Raw genomic sequence first — 19,880 nt, 5'->3', positions numbered from 1 at the left:
TTTTTTTTTTTACAAGAATCATAAATGTAGTGAAATGAGTGTAGACTGTTGGAATAATGTGACTGTTCATTATTGTCAGTGTCTCTGCTGTGATGTTCTGTGTTCGCTATAGTCGACTTTGTAATTTCCTTTTTTGGTGATAAAGTTGAACTGTTTCATCCTGTTTGGCCTTGTGTGTGTAGCACATTATTTAAAGGAGACGTTAGTTTAGAATCACTGTATAATGTGTTTTTATATTTTTATATTCATACCCCCCACCCATTTAAACTCCTCTTCCACTTTTTATGACATCACAGATCAGAGTGTGAGGAAACATTAGAAACATTGATCTACAGCAGAATGCTTCTCCTGCAGCTCACTCTGCTCTTTGTGCTCGTGCTTGGAGGTAAACTTCTTCTTCTGTTGATGTTGTTTTATCATTTAACAGAGTAGATGCTTTGGATTTCATTTGTTTTAATGAATTAGTGATAAAAAAAAACTAGACATGTGTTAAAAACATATGGATGGTGAGAGAATATTGACAAAATACCATTTCATATCAAGTTTAAAGGCAAATAGTTATATTTATTTTAAAAAAGAGCTCATTTTGGAAAAAGAAAAAAAAAACAAAACTTAGTTTAAAGTTAGTTTTATTTCAGTCAGATAATAATGGACCCAAAAAGCTGAAATACATCAGTTTTAAGTTAGAAAATTGAATTTACTCAAGTTGTGATTACTTTGATCAAATGAGTTTATTTCTTTGAACAAACAGTAGAAAATGATTAGGAGAACACAATGAAGGAGTATGGACCTAATTTAGGGCCACAAAATGAAAATTACAAATTTATGTTAAGAAGGTTTTTTATTTGGAGCTTCCTCTTCTTCTTCTTTTAGTTTATGAAAAACTTTCAGTTTTTACATTTGTGGAAATAAAATGAAATAATGTATTTTAAAAACTTACAAAGATAAATCTGAAGGTATTGTGTGTAAGAGTAACTAAGAGGAACAAATATCTTTTACGTGTCAGTTTACCTTTAGATGTATATATTTTTTAATGGTAAAATGTGGTAAAGCTTGATATGAAACATATTTTAATAATTGTTAACTACATATGTGTAGAACTGTACATAGAACTGTAACATGGTTCCCCAGTTTTCTGTTAAATTATAATTGATCATTTTTATAGATTTTTCATGGCAATTACAATTACAAAGTCAAGAATCTAAACTCAATTACAAATTAACTACAATTACGTCAGCAACAGATTTTTTAAATTACAATTACAATCATAATTATGCCATAATTGTCATAAATTATCAATTATGCAATTACAATTATAATTGACCCCATCCCTGTTTTATTTTATAACTTTATAACGACTGCTCTGTGTTTCTTTGCAGCAGGCAGCAGTGACGACATCTATATCTATCACAGAGCTGGAGATGAGGTCATCATGTCCTGTAACAGTGTGAATTCATCTGAAACATCATGTTCTAGTGTTGACTGGTTTTACTACAGAGACATGTTTACTACTGATACCATTGTTAGTGATGGACAGATTAATGAAGATTCACCTCAAGCTGATAAACTGAGTCTGGGCCGTAGATGTTCTTTGATCATCACAAACATCTCCTCTGAGGACGCAGGACTTTACAGATGTAACTATGGGAACACATATGAACACTACACATATGTGTATCTGAACATTTTAACAAGTGAGTAACATGACATTATTGCAGCTGTTCCTAATATTTGTAATTGAAAACTTACAGTAATTGTAACTGAAAAATATATTTGACACCAACCCTGGTACTGACCACAAATCTCACTGTTCATTTAATTCTTTGGATTCTTTCACATTTTCCTCAGTCTCAGCAAAACAAAGCACTGATCCAGTGGGAGGAGTCACACTGACGTGCACTCTGTGGGTGTACACATACATCTATTGTGAAGAAGACATCCTGAGATGGCTGGATGAGGAGAGAGATGAACTGAAGCAAGATGGTGATGAAGTCTATTATAGTAGACAGAAGAACTGTGTTTCTGATCTGATAATAACACATCAGATTAACCACAACAGAAGATACACCTGCCAGTTTGTTATAAACAATGAAGTGAGGATTTCTGCTGACTACACACTTGTGTCTACAGGTAGGACGACCAATCAAATCTCACCTTTAACATGTAAACACTGTCTTTATATGTTCTTCATTGTTTTCAGCTCCAGTTGATTTAACGTCTGATTTAAAAATGATGAAAAAATGCTGGTCGCTGTAATCATAATTGAGTTGTAATTGTAAATGACTTTCTGAAGATAAATAATAATTGTAATTGAATTGTAATTGGAAAAACTGCTTATGGTTGACTTTCTTTGTGTCTCTATGTTGTTCTGCCTGAACACCAGTTGATAGTTGAACAGTGTGAGTTTAAAAAGCAGAGAAATGTGATGAAATCCGGTGCTGACGTTCTGGGCGTGCTCAGTGAGATCACCACAAAGAGGAACATCACAGATCTGAGGCTGAGGAAACATTTGAAAGAAATGTGATAGATCTGCACAGCTGTAATGCTCACCAAAAATGTCTTTCAGGCCTTAGCCCTTCATCAGACTTAGGAAATAGCTCTGACACACCTGCATATATACATGGGATGATTAGGTCACATGATCAGAGGGGGTCACATGATTCAATAAAAAACTATGAGACTTGTGAGATATATAGTATAGATGTTTTACATAATCGATCACATTTATAATTGCAGAAACTGTAAAACAGGTGTGAATTGGCACATCTAAAAAAGCAGTGAACCAGTGCAACCACAACATAGTGCAAAAATACCAGAATTACAAATATATTATGAATTATATAAATAGAATTATAAATACATTCATAAATATCAGAATTATAGATATATTATAATAGATTATATAAATAGAATTATGAATACATATAACAATACCAGAACCACAGATATACTTATAAATCCCAGAAATGAAAATGTATTTACACATATGTACATATACACATAACACATATATATTGATTTTTTACGAAGTTTTTACAATAAATTAGAGAGTAGTGTGTTGTCATGGTTGTAAATGTTGTCAATTACGATTACAGTGGCCAGCAATTTTTCCAATTATAAATAAATTCCAATTATTTATTATCCTCAGAAAGTAAATTATAATTACATTCTCAATGACTAAATTCTAATTACAAAGAATCAAAATGACTGTCTCAAATAAATAAGCTAATAAAAGTTAACCTTCCTCTTGTGTTATCTTTCTGTTAGCATCTCTAATGACAACTGGTCCTAAATCAGCTGTAAAATACACTAAAAACAAATATCTATCATCTCATTTATTTCATATCTATTGGTTACCTTGTTAGGTTTTATAATCAATTAAAATATAGGTTTTAATATTTTTAGTGTGGGCGTCTGAGACTTTTATGTGTCAGTTTACCTTTAGATTTATATATTTTTTAATGGTAAAATGTGGTAAAGCTTGATCTGAAACATATTTTAATAATTGTTAACTACATATGTGTAGAACTGTACATAGAACTGTAACATGGTTCCCCAGTTTTGTGTTAAATTATAATTGATCAATTTTATAGATTTTTCATGGCAATTACAATTACAAAGTCAATTATCTAAACTCAATTACAATTTAATTATGATTACGACAGCAACATATTTTTAAAATGACATTCACAATTATAATTATGCCATAATTATCATAAATTATCAATTACGCAATTACATATTTAATTGTAATCTGTTTCTTTGCAGCAGGAAGCAGTGACTACATCAACATCTATCACAGAGCTGGAGATGAGGTCATCATGTCCTGTAACAGTGTGGATTCATCTAAAACATCATGTTCTAGCATTAAATGGTTTTACTACAGAGACATGTTTACTATTGATACCATTGTTAGTGATGGACAGATTAATGAAGATTCACCTCAAGCTGATAAACTGAGTCTGGGCCGTAGATGTTCTTTGACCATCACAAACATCTCCTCTGAGGACGCAGGAGTTTACAGATGTTACTATAGGAACACATATGAACGAAACACAAATGTGTTTCTGAACATTTTAACACGTGAGTAACATGACATTATTGCAGCTGTTCCTAATATTTGTAATTGAAAACTTACAGTAATTGTAACTGAACAATGTAATTGACTCCAACCCTGGTACTGACCACAAATATCACTGTTCATTTAATTATTTGCATACTTTCACATTGTTATGGCAATTTTTATATTCATCATCATATCCTCAAATGTATGTTCATGTGTACAATTTGTCATGTTTTAATACATGACGACTCCATTAATCTTTACACTTTTGAACAGCTGAATCATGATTAAACAGTACAGATCGTATTATTCTCAGTGCAGCACAGTCTCTGCCAAGGAATCTCTGCTCACATGCAGACACACACTGACGTACACACTTATCAAGACAGATAAAGACTGGAGCCAAACCTTCTCATAACATCTTCATCATCCTCCAACATTTCCACTATGGGCATCTGACTCCCTCCCTTTTGTCTCTCACTGTTGGGACCTATTCTTATCTGTATAAAAAGCTTAAGCTTTGAAACTGTTGGAGCGGGGCGCGGCACTTCCTTCGGACGTCCGCCTGGACGGACGCTAATTTTGTTTCACTTTGTTCCATTTTGTACCTTTTTACTTAGCAATAGAATAAACTTTTTATATAAAATCATCAATGCTTCTCCTGGATTCCATCATTCAACCAGAGCAATGAATCATGTCACTAAATGAGGTCAACCGTAAATTCTGCCGTAACAATTGGCGTCGACGAATTGAATCCATCTTCTGCTCTGTGGGGCGTCGATCGTGGACCAGCACTGGGTCGACACATTTGAAGCCCCGGGGCTGGCCCGCGGTGGTCCGCCCTCGGACAGAGACTGGAGCACGAACCATCGGTTGAACCTCAAACACCAATTCGGACTAAGGTAAAGCTGCCTTTATAAACATATATGTATAAATTTTCATTTACATATATATATATTCGCTCTGTGTTGATTTTTTTTTGGAACCAGTCAAGCATTGTATTGATTTTCAGCTTTGAGCTTTGATTTTGATCCTCAGCTGTTCTGTGTTTTGACGCAGTGAATAGCCATGAGAAGGGCTCAAATGGTTGAGGTTCTATGCTTTTTAATGCTGTAGGTTCTCTCTGGTTTTCTTCGGGCTCGGATATTTTGTTTAGGCATAAAATACGGCTGGTCATTATTTACTTTGGTTTTGTTCGGACACCCACAGACAGCCTGTGAGGTCCTGACCAGAGATAGACGGGCAACAAGGTTTCCAAAACATCCCAGCGGTGCCATGATCTGAGTTCACCTCTGTACCGAAAGCAAAATAGATTAAAACCCCGAATCTAACCTAAATTGTGTTTCTGTGAATCAAACAGATGAACAATCCAATAAACAAATAATATATGCATACGCATATACAATCTTGGTATGATGTGAACTCAGATCATGCTTTCAGGCGAGTTTTACTTTTTTTTATCTTTGTTTTTATTTTGTTTAAACGTGGAATCAGATTTCTCCCTTTGGCTTGGCTTTAATGCTTTCATTTGGACGAGTGTCAGCTTTTGTTTTTTTTTCTCTCTCAAACACACACACACACACACAAGAGAGAGAAAGACAGAGAGCTGTGTTTTTTTTTCTTTTTTTTTTGGACGTGTGACCACACACACACACACACACACACACACACACACACACACACACACACACACACACACAGAGAGAGAGAAAGGGAGAGAGAGAGAGAGCACACACACAGGCACGCGCATGGGCGCACGCACACGCACAGCCACACCCATCCCAAGAGAGAGGTGGCGCCCCTCACTGGCCAGTTTAGTGCACTACACACTTGTGACACAACATTGTGATTTCTCACTTCTCCCCTGCCGATAGAATAGTGCCATTACACACAGACACTATTTTTATTTTTATTTTAAATTTTATTTTGATTTCATGTTTGATGGGCAACACACACTCAAACACACACACACAGATGAATACAGTATTTCATTTTATTTTATTTTAATATTACTGTTACCATCATTATCATTTTTTATTATTTAAATTGTTAGTTTCTGTTGGCTTTGTGGTTGTCCCCTGAAGAAACGACATCTTCAATGAAAGAATGAAATCACCTTCAACTCTTACGCTAATGGAATGTCAACATCATTCAAAGGACCAAGCATCAGAAGGAAATGGACAATCAAAGGTGTGTGACCTTTCAGGACTCAAGGACTCAACTCCCATTCAGCAAAGCAATGCTGAAATAACTCGCTCAGTCCCAAGTCAACTCTTCATCGTCTATGAATGGGCCGCATGCCAATGCCCCATCATCAAAGACTGAGAACCTGTGGGCGTCGGAGTGGTTGGACACTCCCCCACCAATGAGTTGCGAGTTAAATGCCACGACTACTGCCTGAATGATGGGCAGCAACTGCAGACTGGTCACACGTCTGCTGGAAATCTTCACCAAAAAGACACTGTTTCAAAAGCCACAAGGATACCAAGCAACAAGAAGTCCACCACAGCCTTTGGTGGTAGTGCTAAATCACTTTAGCCTTGAACTTTGGCATGGAGGGGGACAACTAGCAAATAGCCAACAAGCTTCTCCTTCGCACAATACTAACCCCTCTATCTTCTGACTGTGCACTAGATTATTTTGTTTTCATTTATTCTCTCACACGCAGACAGACCAGACATACAGTCACACACCCACATTCACAACTATGAGAAACACAGGACCACCAGAACTTCACACAGAACCCTTCTGTTTGCCACATGAGATCAAGTGTGCCCATCATTTATCTTTGCTTTTATTCATTATGTTGCTCATTTATTTACACTGCTTTGGCCTTTATGAGAAAACAACAAACAAAGGGGAAGAAAATAGTGTTACTGATAAGGTTGTTTTTGTTTGCTTTTCTTTCATTTATTTTCTTGATTGAGGGGAGGCCCCCCACAATGCAAGATATGGTTACATCCGCTGAAGACAGAGCCCTCTGTTGCCTCAGCTTTTGGAGCTGAAGTTTTAATTTTTATTGGCCATGATTTTTTTGAGCTCACACGTTTTTCTCCTTTGTTATTTCTGAATGATTCTTCTTTTTCTCTTTTGTTTTTACTCAATTTCAGGAAAATTGAGACAGAGATTGAGGACTGCAGCCTCAACAAGTTTAAATTTTGACATTTTTTTGACCGATACCTTCGTAAACAATCTGTACCTTACCCTTTTGAAGCTGCTTGCGACAGACAGCCTAGTTCAACATTCATTGTTTTCATTTTGCGCGCTCCCCCCTTAACCGCGTCGGACTGTCTGGCCGGCCCAAAGCCACTCGACAGCAGGGGGGGGGGTACCAAATTTTTCCTGAGAAAAAATGTCCCATTAGTTGCTATGAGTACATAGGCAATTACTTTTCAAACAAGAAGTCCTGGTTTAATGTGCAGAAAAAGGATAGACCTTGCTAGGGAAAGCAGTCTTAGGGGGATAGTGGTCCACCTGATTTGATACATGCTTGGTAACCGAAGACCGTTCTGAACAAATTTCTACGTTCCCTTAGAGTGAGGGTTATTAGAGGTTGCGTGCTCCGTTCAATCTTAAGAAGTGCCCAAAGGAAAGTCCTGACAGTCTGCGTTGGTTTATAATTCTCCTGCTAATTCGGAGGGTTTTTTTAATCTCCGGAGTAACGAGTGGTCGAGTTTGAAATTCTCCCTAGCTTTATATTTTAAATAAAGTCACAGGTTGAGAGGTTACCCTTCCCCCATACTCCTCCCAACTTTATATTTTTCATAAAGTCAGAAGTTGGTAGGTTCCCTGGAAATTCTCCCTACTTTATATTTTCATAAGGCCAGGTTGAGAGGGTCTCCGGCTAATTCAGATATTTGTTTTAAGTTTCTGGAATTTGCAGCTGTTGAGAGTTTCCCGCGGTTTGGTACCGCGGTTGAGTTTGTTGTTAGGCATGGCCATGCGATTCCTGCCTGATCAGCAGATGAGCAGACTGTCAGTACTGCAAGGGACAATACTCTAAGTGTAGACTCCGCCAAGGCGGATGTAAAAAGGAGCGTACCTCTTAGTAATCAGACAATACCAGTAAAAAGCAATTAATTAACACTAAAAGGTTGCCAAGCATGGGGGGGCAATAAGAGCTCATTGACCCCGAGAGACGAGGTGGACTGGCTATCGCCGCTGGTGGGTTAGATGAGACCTATATTCCACTTAGACACTGCAGCAAAACCTTGTGAATGCATGGACGTGAAAATTGAGGCATGAACGTGTGCGGTGCATGAATGACTGAATGATGACACGTTACGTATGCCTGAGAGAACCGCGTTGTGAGTGCGAATGTGCTGTGGACGTGTCATTGAGTGATTGACCGATGAATGGCTGTTTGACTACACATGTTCCTCTGTTTCACCTTCTTTTCCTCCTGGGTTCTGATGCACTTGATCTTCTCCCTGTTTTTGCCAATTATGTAGTGGGGTGTTCAGAAAACACTGCTGCTTGTTAAAAATTAAGGTTTTAGGCCTTGGGCCTTCTAAAAAGTTACCAGGTTTTAAAGGTTCTTTTTCTGGGTGTTTAAAAACACCAAACGACGTTTTTATATATGATACCACTTTCAGTGGAATGACTGGCTTTGACCTTGACTGACCTTACTGTTCATGTTCAGTGTCCATGTTTTTTGTTGTTATATGTGTATACTCGTTGTGGTGTGCACTTGTCTACGTCTTCGTCTTAGTTGTTGTTATTATGTAGCTTTTTCCAAAATACAGGTCGCTGTAAGGAGACGAATCAGATCCAACTAAAGAAAAGAGATATTTTAAATTATCCAGTTAAGTCTTAATGGTTTCCTCTCTTTCTGTTTCTGAGTGTTTCCTAACAGAATGCCACCGCCTTCTCGACTCCGATCCTGTCTCCTCCAGCCGCCATGCCTAGTCACCGCTCTTATGATGAAGGATGAGAATTAAAGGGAAGTATTGTCCATAACTGTAACTGGGAAGCAAAGGGGAAATAGATTGAAATAGACACGTGACAATATGACATATTGTGGATGTTCTAACATAATATCTATTCCAGAGACTACAGAGACTTCCAATCCAACTGCAAAAGTGGGGACAGATCTTCAAATTTCCAAAAGGAGCGTACAGTTGACCCTGGCTTTGACCTTTTAAGGCTGAGGAGGAGGAGGTCGAGGAGGTTGGAGGGCACAAAGGCAGGCGGACACAAGAGAGAGGAAAACGGAGACACATCCAAAATGATCAGATAAGTGATTTTCCAATGATATTTATCATATGGTTTTAAGAATCCAAATGTATTCTTATGTAAAAAAAGGGAAGGGAGCGGGCCAACGTCCCTCTGGTTTTTTATTTATATTTTATCATAGGAAAATATACATCAAACCCTCCAACTATTTTCTTCTTGTTCCACCAGCACTTAGCGTGCAAGACCATAAAACACCTTCACTGGGTTTAGACACTTTTAAGGGAAAAATTAAGTGTTCTCAACATTGGGTTGGTGGCCCAATCTGGGTCGCCTGAGATTTAAAAAAGGGTCCTCCTGAAATTCTTGATAATTGATTGAAATAAGTTTAAAGTTGAGTAACTTCCAAGCATTTAAGGAAGCTCTCCAAACCGTGCTGGGGCTCGTCACCCCTACGAATGGGATAAATACAGAGAGCAAAAGACAATATGATTGTTCGACTCAACTTAACTTTAATTCTGTCTAACCTTAAAGGGCCAATAATCTTGCTAAACTCTGGTTCAGACACAGAATAGGAGACACTTTTGCCACCAATTGACCTTCAAAATTAAGTAAATTACATCTCAAATAATAATTATGAGGGAAATAATGAAATAAATGAACTGACAAATTCAGCTCTATAAAAGAATTAGGCTATGTAATCAGGTGTGGAGTGTTAACATTATTCAGAATAAATAAAGGATAGAATAAGATTTCTCCTTCACAAATAAGAGATAGCAAAGAAAAAATGAAACAAACAATTTAAATAAATAAATAACATTATTTATTTATTTGGTTAAACTCATTTAGTTTTCTCACATCTCCATGTCTCCCAATTGTATGTATTCATCTTGAGAAGACATGTAATCACACTCCACACTTCTCCATCTGACGTGCATGTCCTTCTCCGTCCGACTTGCATGTCCTTGTAAACAGTGGTTCTCAAATTGTTGCTTCTCACCAGGTAAGTAGACGTACCACAGATAATCACTGCAACTCCAGCTGTGCTTCTTCTTACTCCAGGAAAAGAAAATCGAATTAATACTTCCTGCTTTTCTTTCAGCCTCATATTTTCCCACTCGCGTGCGAATGGGCTACAGAGCTAGCATGGCTAAAAGCTCACTAACCCACACCTAACCATTGTGTGATTGTGCAGCAGCAGCTTTTAGGATCTGAAAAGCTCTCAGATCCTGACCTCTGACCTGTCTCTGCCTTCCTGGCCATACTAACTATTCATTTAGTTAGTTAACCAAACCTAACACCCCTAAACTTTTATTCTATTCTATTCTATTCTATTCTATTCTATTCTATTCTATTTTATTTTATTTTATTTTATTTTATTTTATTTCATTTCGTTTTATTTTATTTTGTTTTGTTTTGTTCTGTTTTGTTTTTCCCCCCCCCCCCCTTTTTTTTTCTGTCCAGGTACCAGCTAAAGCCTACCAGGTACCAGGTACCAGCTAAAGCCTCAGTAGTGGGATCGCGCCTGTGTTCAGGTACCAGCCAATCCCAAGAGTTTTGTTTTGGTGTTTTTTCCCCCCTTCTGTTCAGGTACCAGCCGATACCAAGAGAGGTTGCCAGGTGTGTGGAGACTACCCTTCCTCAGACAACAACCAATCATCTACAACGCCGACCGAAATGAACGACCCACACGGCAGTGAAGGTCGCACAGCGGGCGACATGAATCCAAGATGATTGCCGAGACCAGCTGATGCTGAGACGGAGGCTGACCGCACAATGAAGGGGGAACCGACAAGGCCACTGAGACACACACACAAGGCCACTGAGACACACACACAAGAAAACTCTCTAGAACAAGGGCCTAGCTTTGTTTATAAGCCACACCAAATGCTCATAGCTAGGTTGAGGGAGGACAACCTCACACCTAGCTGCAGGAATACAGTCATAAACCCTTCTGCTACGATTGAGGAAAATACTCAAGGTTCTTCACTCATGATGCAGCCAATCAAGTGCGGTGATTCTAACCATGGCTATTGGTGACCCCAGTTACCACTGAACTCAGCCGATGAAGACGAGTGATGTCCTTGATGCAAATGATGATTTTTGCTTATCTAGATGTAATAAAGGATGATTTTTGATGATTCATGCCATTAATAATAATGATGAAGAAGTTTATTTCCACATTTTTCTTGATATATCTGTGCCTCACAAAAGAAGAATATATCCAATGTATGACAATAACGATGCTAATGGTTAACCCTGACAGACAGCAAAGGTGGAATATAATAATTTTGTTTCTTGATTTGGTCGTTGAGGCGACCAAAAGTGGGGAATGTTATGGCAATTTTTATATTCATCATCATATCCTCAAATGTATGTTCATGTGTACAATTTGTCATGTTTTAATACATGACGACTCCATTAATCTTTACACTTTTGAACAGCTGAATCATGATTAAACAGTACAGATCGTATTATTCTCAGTGCAGCACAGTCTCTGCCAAGGAATCTCTGCTCACATGCAGACACACACTGACGCACACACTTATCAAGACAGATAAAGACTGGAGCCAAACCTTCTCATAACATCTTCATCATCCTCCAACATTTCCACTATGGGCATCTGACTCCCTCCCTTTTGTCTCTCACTGTTGGGACCTATTCTTATCTGTATAAAAAGCTTAAGCTTTGAAACTGTTGGAGCGGGGCGCGGCACTTCCTTCGGACGTCCGCCTGGACGGACGCTAATTTTGTTTCACTTTGTTCCATTTTGTACCTTTTTACTTAGCAATAGAATAAACTTTTTATATAAAATCATCAATGCTTCTCCTGGATTCCATCATTCAACCAGAGCAATGAATCATGTCACTAAATGAGGTCAACCGTAAATTCTGCCGTAACAACATTTTCCTCAGTCTCAGCAAATCAAAGCACTGATCCAATGGGAGGAGTCACACTGACGTGCACTCTGTGGAGGGACAGATACATCTATTGTGTAAAAGGCAGCCTGAGATGGCTGGATGAGGAGAGAGATGAACTGAAGCAAGATGATGATGAAGTCTATTATAGTAGACAGAAGAAATGTGTTTCTGATCTGATAATAACACATCAGATTAACCACAACAGAAGATACACCTGCCAGTTTGTTGATAACAATGAAGTGAAGATTTCTGCTGACTACACACTTGTGTCTACAGGTAGGACGACCAATCAAATCTCACCTTTAACATGTAAACACTGTCTTTATATGTTCTTCATTGTTTTCAGCTCCAGTTGATTTAACGACTGATTCGACTCCAAACAAGATCATCATCATCATCATCATCATCGTAGCCTCAGTCGGACTGTTGACCATCCTGGTCATAGTTGGTCTGACTGTTTTCATCAAATCCAGGAGGAAAACTGGAGCAGCAGAAGGTGTGTGTGTGTGTGTGTGTGTGTGTGTGTGTGTGTGTGTGTGTGTGTGTGTGTGTGTGTGTGTGTGTGTGTGTGTGTGTGTGTGCGTGTGTGTGTGTATGTGTGTGTGTGTTTTGTAGTTTTAGTTTCCCAGTGTTTTAAATGTGTGTTAAATACACAAAAGGTTTGACTTTATAAAACTTATTTATAGCATCTGATTTTTCACAGTCAGAGAATCATAGGAGCAGGGTTGGGGTCATTTACAATTGTAATTGTGTAATTGATAAGTAATTACAATTATGCTTAATTTTAATTACTTATTGTCATAATTGTAATTAAATTGTAATTGAGTTTAGATAAATTACTTTGCCATGATATTCTATAAAAAAATATCAAATACAATTATAATTTAACACAAAACTGAGGAACCATGTTACAGTTCTATGTACAGTTCTACACATATGTAGTTAACAATTATTAAAATATGTTTCATATCAAGCTTTACCACATTTGACCATTTAACAAAAATGTAAATCTAAGGATAAACTGACACATAAAAGTCTCAGACGCCCACACTAAAAATATTAAAACCTATATTTTCATTGATTATAAAACCTAACAAGGTAACCAATAGATATGAAATAAATGAGATGATAGATATTTCAGATGCTAACAGAAAGCTAACACAAGAGGAATGTTAACTTTTATTAGGTTATTTATTTCAGACTCAGTATTTGTGATTAAATGTAATTGAAATTTAGTCATTGAGAACGTAATTGTAATTGACTTTGACGATAAAAAATAATTTGAATAAGTAACTGAAAATTGACCCCAACCCTGCATAGGAGAATGTCTATGCACTTTAAATATCAGGAATTATCTGAATTCTGCTCTAATGATCCACAATTTGCTGTAGATTTTGTCTCATAACAATTCGAGGCTTGATCTGAGGAATTTTTGCTATTCAGACAATAACACGATGGTCAGTGATGTCATTCATGAGGAACATTTGTTAGTATCAGGTTAATAAAGGTAGATTTATCAGACATTTAAGGTTTGGTCTTGTAGAACCATTCACCACCTGAAACAGATTCAATGAATTACAAAAAGGTTTGAGGTCATCTCAGACTGTTTGTAACAGATTTAGATTTAAGTCTCCCATAGAGAGAACTTTATTTGACTTCATTGATTCATCATTGATGGTAAAGCATCACTGGTATCAATAGGGGGTCTATAACACCCATTAACAGTCAAATGAAGTGTTTTGGATTCTTCAAGGTCAAAAGCTAAAAATTCTAATTTCTTACTCACTGATTTGGACAAGAGCAGATTTACATGAAACTTACTTTGTCCTACAGACCAGTGTTTCTCAAATGGGGGTACGCGATGGAACTACAGGGGGTACTTGAGAGAGAGAGAGAGAGAGAGAGAGAGAGAGAGAGAGAGAAAGTGGAAAATGAACAAATAAAGTGTCAGTCTTGGTTCCACCCCAGGCGTGAGATGACCGGAAATGAATAAAACTATAGAAATAAATCTATTCAGAAGCCACTAAATCAGTGTTTTTCAACCTTGGGGTTGAGATTCTATGTGGGGTCACCTAATGTTTAAATGGGGTCACCTGAAATTTCTTTAAAATCAAAATATCCATCCATCCATTTTCAAACCCACTTGCTCCTGTCTCACAGGGTCATGGGGGTCTGCCGGTGCCAATATCCGGCTCTCATTGGGCGCTGGGCGGGGGTACACCCTGGACAGGGCGTCAGTCCATCACAGGGCAACACAGACAAACAACCACTCACTCTCATTCACTCCTATGGGCAATTTTTAGAGTCAAGTCATGTTTTTGGGAGGAAGCCGTAGTACCAGGAGGAAACCCACACAGCACGGGGAGAACATGCAAACTCCACACAGAAAGAACTCAGGTGTCCACCCCAGGGCTTGAACCCAGAATCTTCTTGCTGTGAGGCGGACGAGCTAATCACGAAGCCACGTGCGCTCTAAAATCTTAAACAACTGTATTTTTACACGTTTGCTTTGTGAAATATAAATCTAGTTAAGCTTAAATGCAGTAAAAAAAAAAAAGAATAATAACTGTATCTGAGCTTAAACATGGTAAAAAAACTAATTCTAGAAAAAAATGTTTTTGGGGTCGCCAGAAATTCTTGATATCAAAATGTGGTCACGATCAAAAAAAGGTTGGAAATCACTGTATTTAATACTGATTATTTCCACTTATTTACAAAATGAGATTCTTTAAAATGTGTTATCACTCATTCATTTCATCATTATGTTCTATAGTTGTTTTTAAATAGTTTTCTAAGCACAATGACGTAGTCGGACAAAGGAATTAAGAGAAAGGTGGAACTTGAGCCAAAGAAGTTTGAGAACCACTGCTTTAGACACTGTAACCATCAATACCAACATCCTTATCCAAAATAGATTTGTTTCACCATGACTCTGGTATTAGAATTGCATCAGGATCAGGTGAAAGTTCCCATATGTGAACCATGTCCATGTTGGCAAATAGACTGTGTACATTTAAATGAATGAAACCAAGATCTGCCCTTGATTTAAAATCAACAAGGCTTTACAACTTTTCAGTGCCAGGATTGGGTTGAACATTTCTAGAGATCAGAAGCAACAAAACAATTAGACATTTCTGTTTATGCTCTTGATACCATTTAATAGAGGTTTCTCTATTTCTGAATGAGTCTACTTCAGTTTCAAACTAGTCTTTTAAAAAAAAGATGTTCATCAATTAGACAAAATCCTCTGTGAGTTAATCTATCTCCCAATGAGGACAGTTTTGAGTGAGGATTAAATTAGGAGATAATTTTCAATCCTCATGCAGGTGGATGAATGTCTAGCAATCATAGAAGAGACAGATGATGATGTCACATATACACAGAATTTAGTAAACTCTGAAATGTAAAATCAGTTAATTAAACCTTGTTAGTATTCATCTGTATTATGATTATATGTTCTATTATTGAACTGCTTCTTTTCATGTTTTAAAGATTTGAGCTGAGCTAGAAAAGTAACTTTCCACTTCCTGTCGCTGACGGTTGTGACAATAAAAACTCTTTGCATCGCTGAGTGGTTGAGATAATAATCTGTATTATTGGTTTGTTACAGACGCCCCAAAGCGAGCTCGTGTTCCTGTGAGTATATTTAAACACTCACCACTTCTCACAAACTGTTGCAGCTATTTTTTACATCACCATGCAGATAAACTTAGTGTGTTTGACAGGCCTGAGCTAAAGACATTTAAACTGCTGATACAATAAATCCTGCTGAGGAAGTGATTTGTTCCTTTGTTTGACCTCAGGATGTGGAGGAGAGCAGTGTGACTTATGTCACCGTCAGCTACAGAAGCCAAAACCAAGAGGCCTTGCCCAGCTCAGAGGTAAGTGACTCCCTACGTCAAACCATTGCTCCCACTTTAGCAGAGTCGCTAAAGCACAAGAAACCAAACTGGGTTTGAATTCACAACAACTAGACACGCACACATCATCATTCAGTGATGTGCAATCAGAGGTGGCAAAAGTACTAGTCGTCAATACTCAAGTAAAAGTTTAGATACTTGAATAAAAAACGACTCTGGTAAAAGTAAAAATATTGAAGTTGCTCCCTTACTTGAGTAAAGGTAAAAAAGTACATGCTATTAAATGTACATAGGTAAAAAGTAAAACTAATGTCCCTTCAATAATAAGACAGGGTTTTTAAACCAGCAAATTTCATATCTTTTATCTGGAGAATTTAACACTCATAAGAAATACAAATACCAGAAAAACTACTTAAGGACAGTAACAAAGTATTTGTTACTTATCACCTCATCAATACTACCCATCCAAGGAAGAACCAAGCCATGGACTTATTAACATAGAAACATTGACATACATACAGATTTAAAGGCAGAACCGCCTGTAGTTCACATTTTAACCCTCGCTGTGCCGTGTCTGTGTCATATGTCTGTGGTCCATACACAGAACATCCAAAGGTTTTTTTTCTCTGCCAAATCACACCATTTGCTAGTCAGCATGTCAGCATTATTTACAGACACCGAAGAATTATTAAGCGCTTAAACCAGGCAGAAGAACCTTCCGCTCCCCCTCCCCCCAGTGCACGGACACACAGTCACATTTATAGACACATCGTGTGTATCCCCGTCTGTCTCTGTGTGTGAATGAACATGCATTTACTTCTCGCTGCTGTGTGTGTCTTTATGTGTGTGTTCTGAGGTTCATGGGGGGAGTAGAGCAGGGACTGTATGTGAGTAAAAGTGTGTGTGTGTGGGGGGGGGCTTTGTATTATGTGTAGTTGTTGAGAAGACGGTGCTCTGTCACTGGCAGCTCTAACCGGCTGCCTGAGTGGGCGTGTCTTACTGCTCCAAGAGAAACGCCCATAATCAAGACATTTTAGTTCAGGGTTTAGTTTCTCTTTAAATATACACAATCACCTCAAAACTCCACCATTGTCTCCTTTAGGTCAGAGAACCAGAGGAAGGTGAAGAAGAAGTGACTTATGCAACGGTCAAGAAGTGAAGAAGAACGTGTGAATGTGAAGGCAACACTTCACCTACTGTCAGTGCCAATACTGCTTTTCTAGAACGAGTACAACTACTTATGAAATAAACAGTTTGGATTGTTTTGTTCTTTAGTTTCCAGCAGACATGGGAAACCAGTGGCTCTTAGTGTTTTACATTAAACATCATTTTATTATTGTTTTCTCTGGTACTAGAACATGTTTTAACTTCTTTTTACTTTATAATTGTAAGCCATGATGCCAGTTATTCACAGTTGTATGCTTTGTCTTCTTTTCTTAAATATTCTCATATATTCAATAAAAATACTTTAAAATACACTTTTCTGTGCAAAATATTGTCACATTTTTTAGGGTTTGGCCTAAACTCTGACATTATGATAACTTTAACAGGCCATCAAGTAAAACCATCAAGAAACAATAAATACAATACATCCCTGTTTATTTGAATGAGTTAGCTTAACCAGAAATTCAATAATAGTCTCCATTTTGTGATAAAAGTATTACATTTGGTTCAAATTTAGCCAAATTCTTTCCAAAAACATGTAATGTTGATTGAACCATCCAGAGTTTTTAACATGGCACTATATGTATACTGTATTTTTCAAAGCAAAGATAAATTAAATGTTGATTAAATTTGATCAAAATGAGGCCCTAATTAAAGTTGCTCTGTGCTACATTTTCTATGGGGAAAATTGGAGAACAGATTTAAAATTTACATTGTTTTATATAACTTTGAAATTAAGTTGTTTTTGTAATCTAAATTTTGTTTGCAAGAATATAACTTTTAGCAATACATTTACCATAAATGTTATATTTAAGTTGAGCTTCAGATCAAGGGTTTTGACACTATATTATATAAACAAATGACACAAACTGTGATATGTGTGGGGTGTTGATTGTAAAGTTGCACATAGTTTAATACACATTATTTTTTCGCAACATTGAGCAACAAATTATGTTCAAAAAAGGTATGTGAATTTTTTTCACATTAATTTTGACCAGATTTACAGCAATATTTGTGAAATTTGTTGAATTTACTTTTCTTGTAAAAATATAACGTCAATGTTAAATCTAAATCTAAATGTTAAATACTAAAACTAAATCTAAATGTTAAATCTGATCTGATTTTTTGTTTTGGTACTTCTGGTGAATTTTCACATTAGCTACTGTAAATATTTAGATTTAACATTTTGATTTAGATTTAACATTTATTATTTAGATTGACCATTTAGATTGAGATGTAATATTTAGATTTCAATGTAACATTTCGATTTAACATTTAAATTTAGATTTAACATTTACATTTAACATATAGTTTTAAATGTAACTTTTAGATTTAGATTTAACATTTAGATTTAAATTTAACATTGATGTTATATATTTATGATTAAAAAAAAAATTACAAGTTTTTCTGTAAATCTGGTCAAAAGTAACATTAAAAATTGACATCCATTTTTTTTTAATGTGGTTTGTTGTTAAAAGTTGCTGTTTTAGGTTTATTAAACCATGAATCAAGTTTTATTGTTAAATATAAATCAACATTAAGGTTTTGTAAAGGGATTTTTTTTTTTTAATGTTTTTGTGAAACAGGTAAACACTGTCTGGGATCAACTTGTGTTTTGATACTAAGTCATAATTATGAGATAGTATCTCATAATTATGACTTAGTAGCTCATAATTTTAACTCAGTATATTATAATTATGACTTAGTTCTCATAATTGTGACTTAAGTTTGTATTATTGTTATTATTATTATTATTATTATTATATTATTACTATATTATATACTTTTTTTAGATATAATTTTATTTTTCCTAGTTTTTTGTTTCATTTTACTGGCAGGAATGGGCTTCCATATATTACTAATGACATAGATAATCATTGACATTATATACGTAGACGCCTCATGACGTCGCCGCCATATTGGAAAGGTCTCCTCACTCTACGCTAGCACTAGAGAACAACTATGCTGGTGTTTTGTACAGTTTTTAATTGCAATAATCGGTGCAGTATTCAAACCAGATCCTGTGGGATTACCTTTAACAAGTAAGATTGAACAATACTTTTAGTTTATTTATATTTTATATTATTATGTCATTTTAACTAATATTATTTACGTGTATTAGAGCAGGAACTGGTTCACACACACACACACACACACACACACACACACACACACACACACACACACACACACACACACACACACACACACACACACACACACACACACACACACACACACACACACACACACATTATGAAGGTTTCCCAGTGATACAGGCTTGAGGAGACAATGTGAAGTTGTTTTAAGACGGGAGGGTTTAGTTTCTACTAAATCATCAGTGATCTGTAGTCAACACTTCAAACCTGATCATTTTGACTGGACGGTTCAACTTCTCATGTCATCTCCAAAGAGTAGGTGTCATTTTATTCTCCACGCTAAGAAATGTGAATGATTCATATGGAAAACAAGTTATTACAAAAACGGATTAAAACACAATACACAACATTGACAATCAAAAACCAAACATCAAATAAAAAACAAAATAAATCGGAATTTACTCAAAACATAAATTTCTAATGATTTTTAAATAGCAAGGTTTCAACCTTTTAAATAGTTCGATGGAAACATGTAATTATTGAGAATTAAAAATCCTTATTTAAAACGTAGAATGACTTTTGTTAAGGTGTTTGAGCTTAA

General features: G+C 36.5%; 1 protein-coding gene across 2 annotated transcripts; it reads left to right on the top strand.

The window, feature by feature from the left end:
• The first annotated feature begins 300 nt into the window (after positions 1 to 300).
• On the top strand, positions 301 to 17,412 carry LOC114459064 (uncharacterized). Of its 2 annotated transcripts, none has more exons than XM_028441429.1 (7): positions 301 to 385; positions 1,383 to 1,694; positions 12,151 to 12,432; positions 12,503 to 12,652; positions 15,767 to 15,792; positions 15,960 to 16,037; positions 17,119 to 17,412. In XM_028441429.1, the coding sequence occupies exons 1-7, from the start codon at positions 340 to 342 to the stop codon at positions 17,173 to 17,175; spliced, it is 951 nt and encodes a 316-aa protein (XP_028297230.1). In that variant the 5' UTR covers positions 301 to 339; the 3' UTR covers positions 17,176 to 17,412. The 2 variants fall into 2 exon arrangements, with proteins under 2 accessions (XP_028297230.1, XP_028297229.1); XM_028441428.1 differs by having other exon boundaries at positions 309 to 385; positions 1,380 to 1,694.
• The last annotated feature ends 2,468 nt before the right edge of the window (positions 17,413 to 19,880 follow it).

This window comes from Gouania willdenowi, unplaced genomic scaffold, assembly GCF_900634775.1.
Source record: "Gouania willdenowi unplaced genomic scaffold, fGouWil2.1 scaffold_248_arrow_ctg1, whole genome shotgun sequence".
NCBI classification, from domain to species: Eukaryota; Metazoa; Chordata; class Actinopteri; order Blenniiformes; family Gobiesocidae; genus Gouania; species Gouania willdenowi.
Note: the sequence above shows the minus strand (reverse complement) of the source record. Positions and strands in the feature narration are given on the sequence as shown.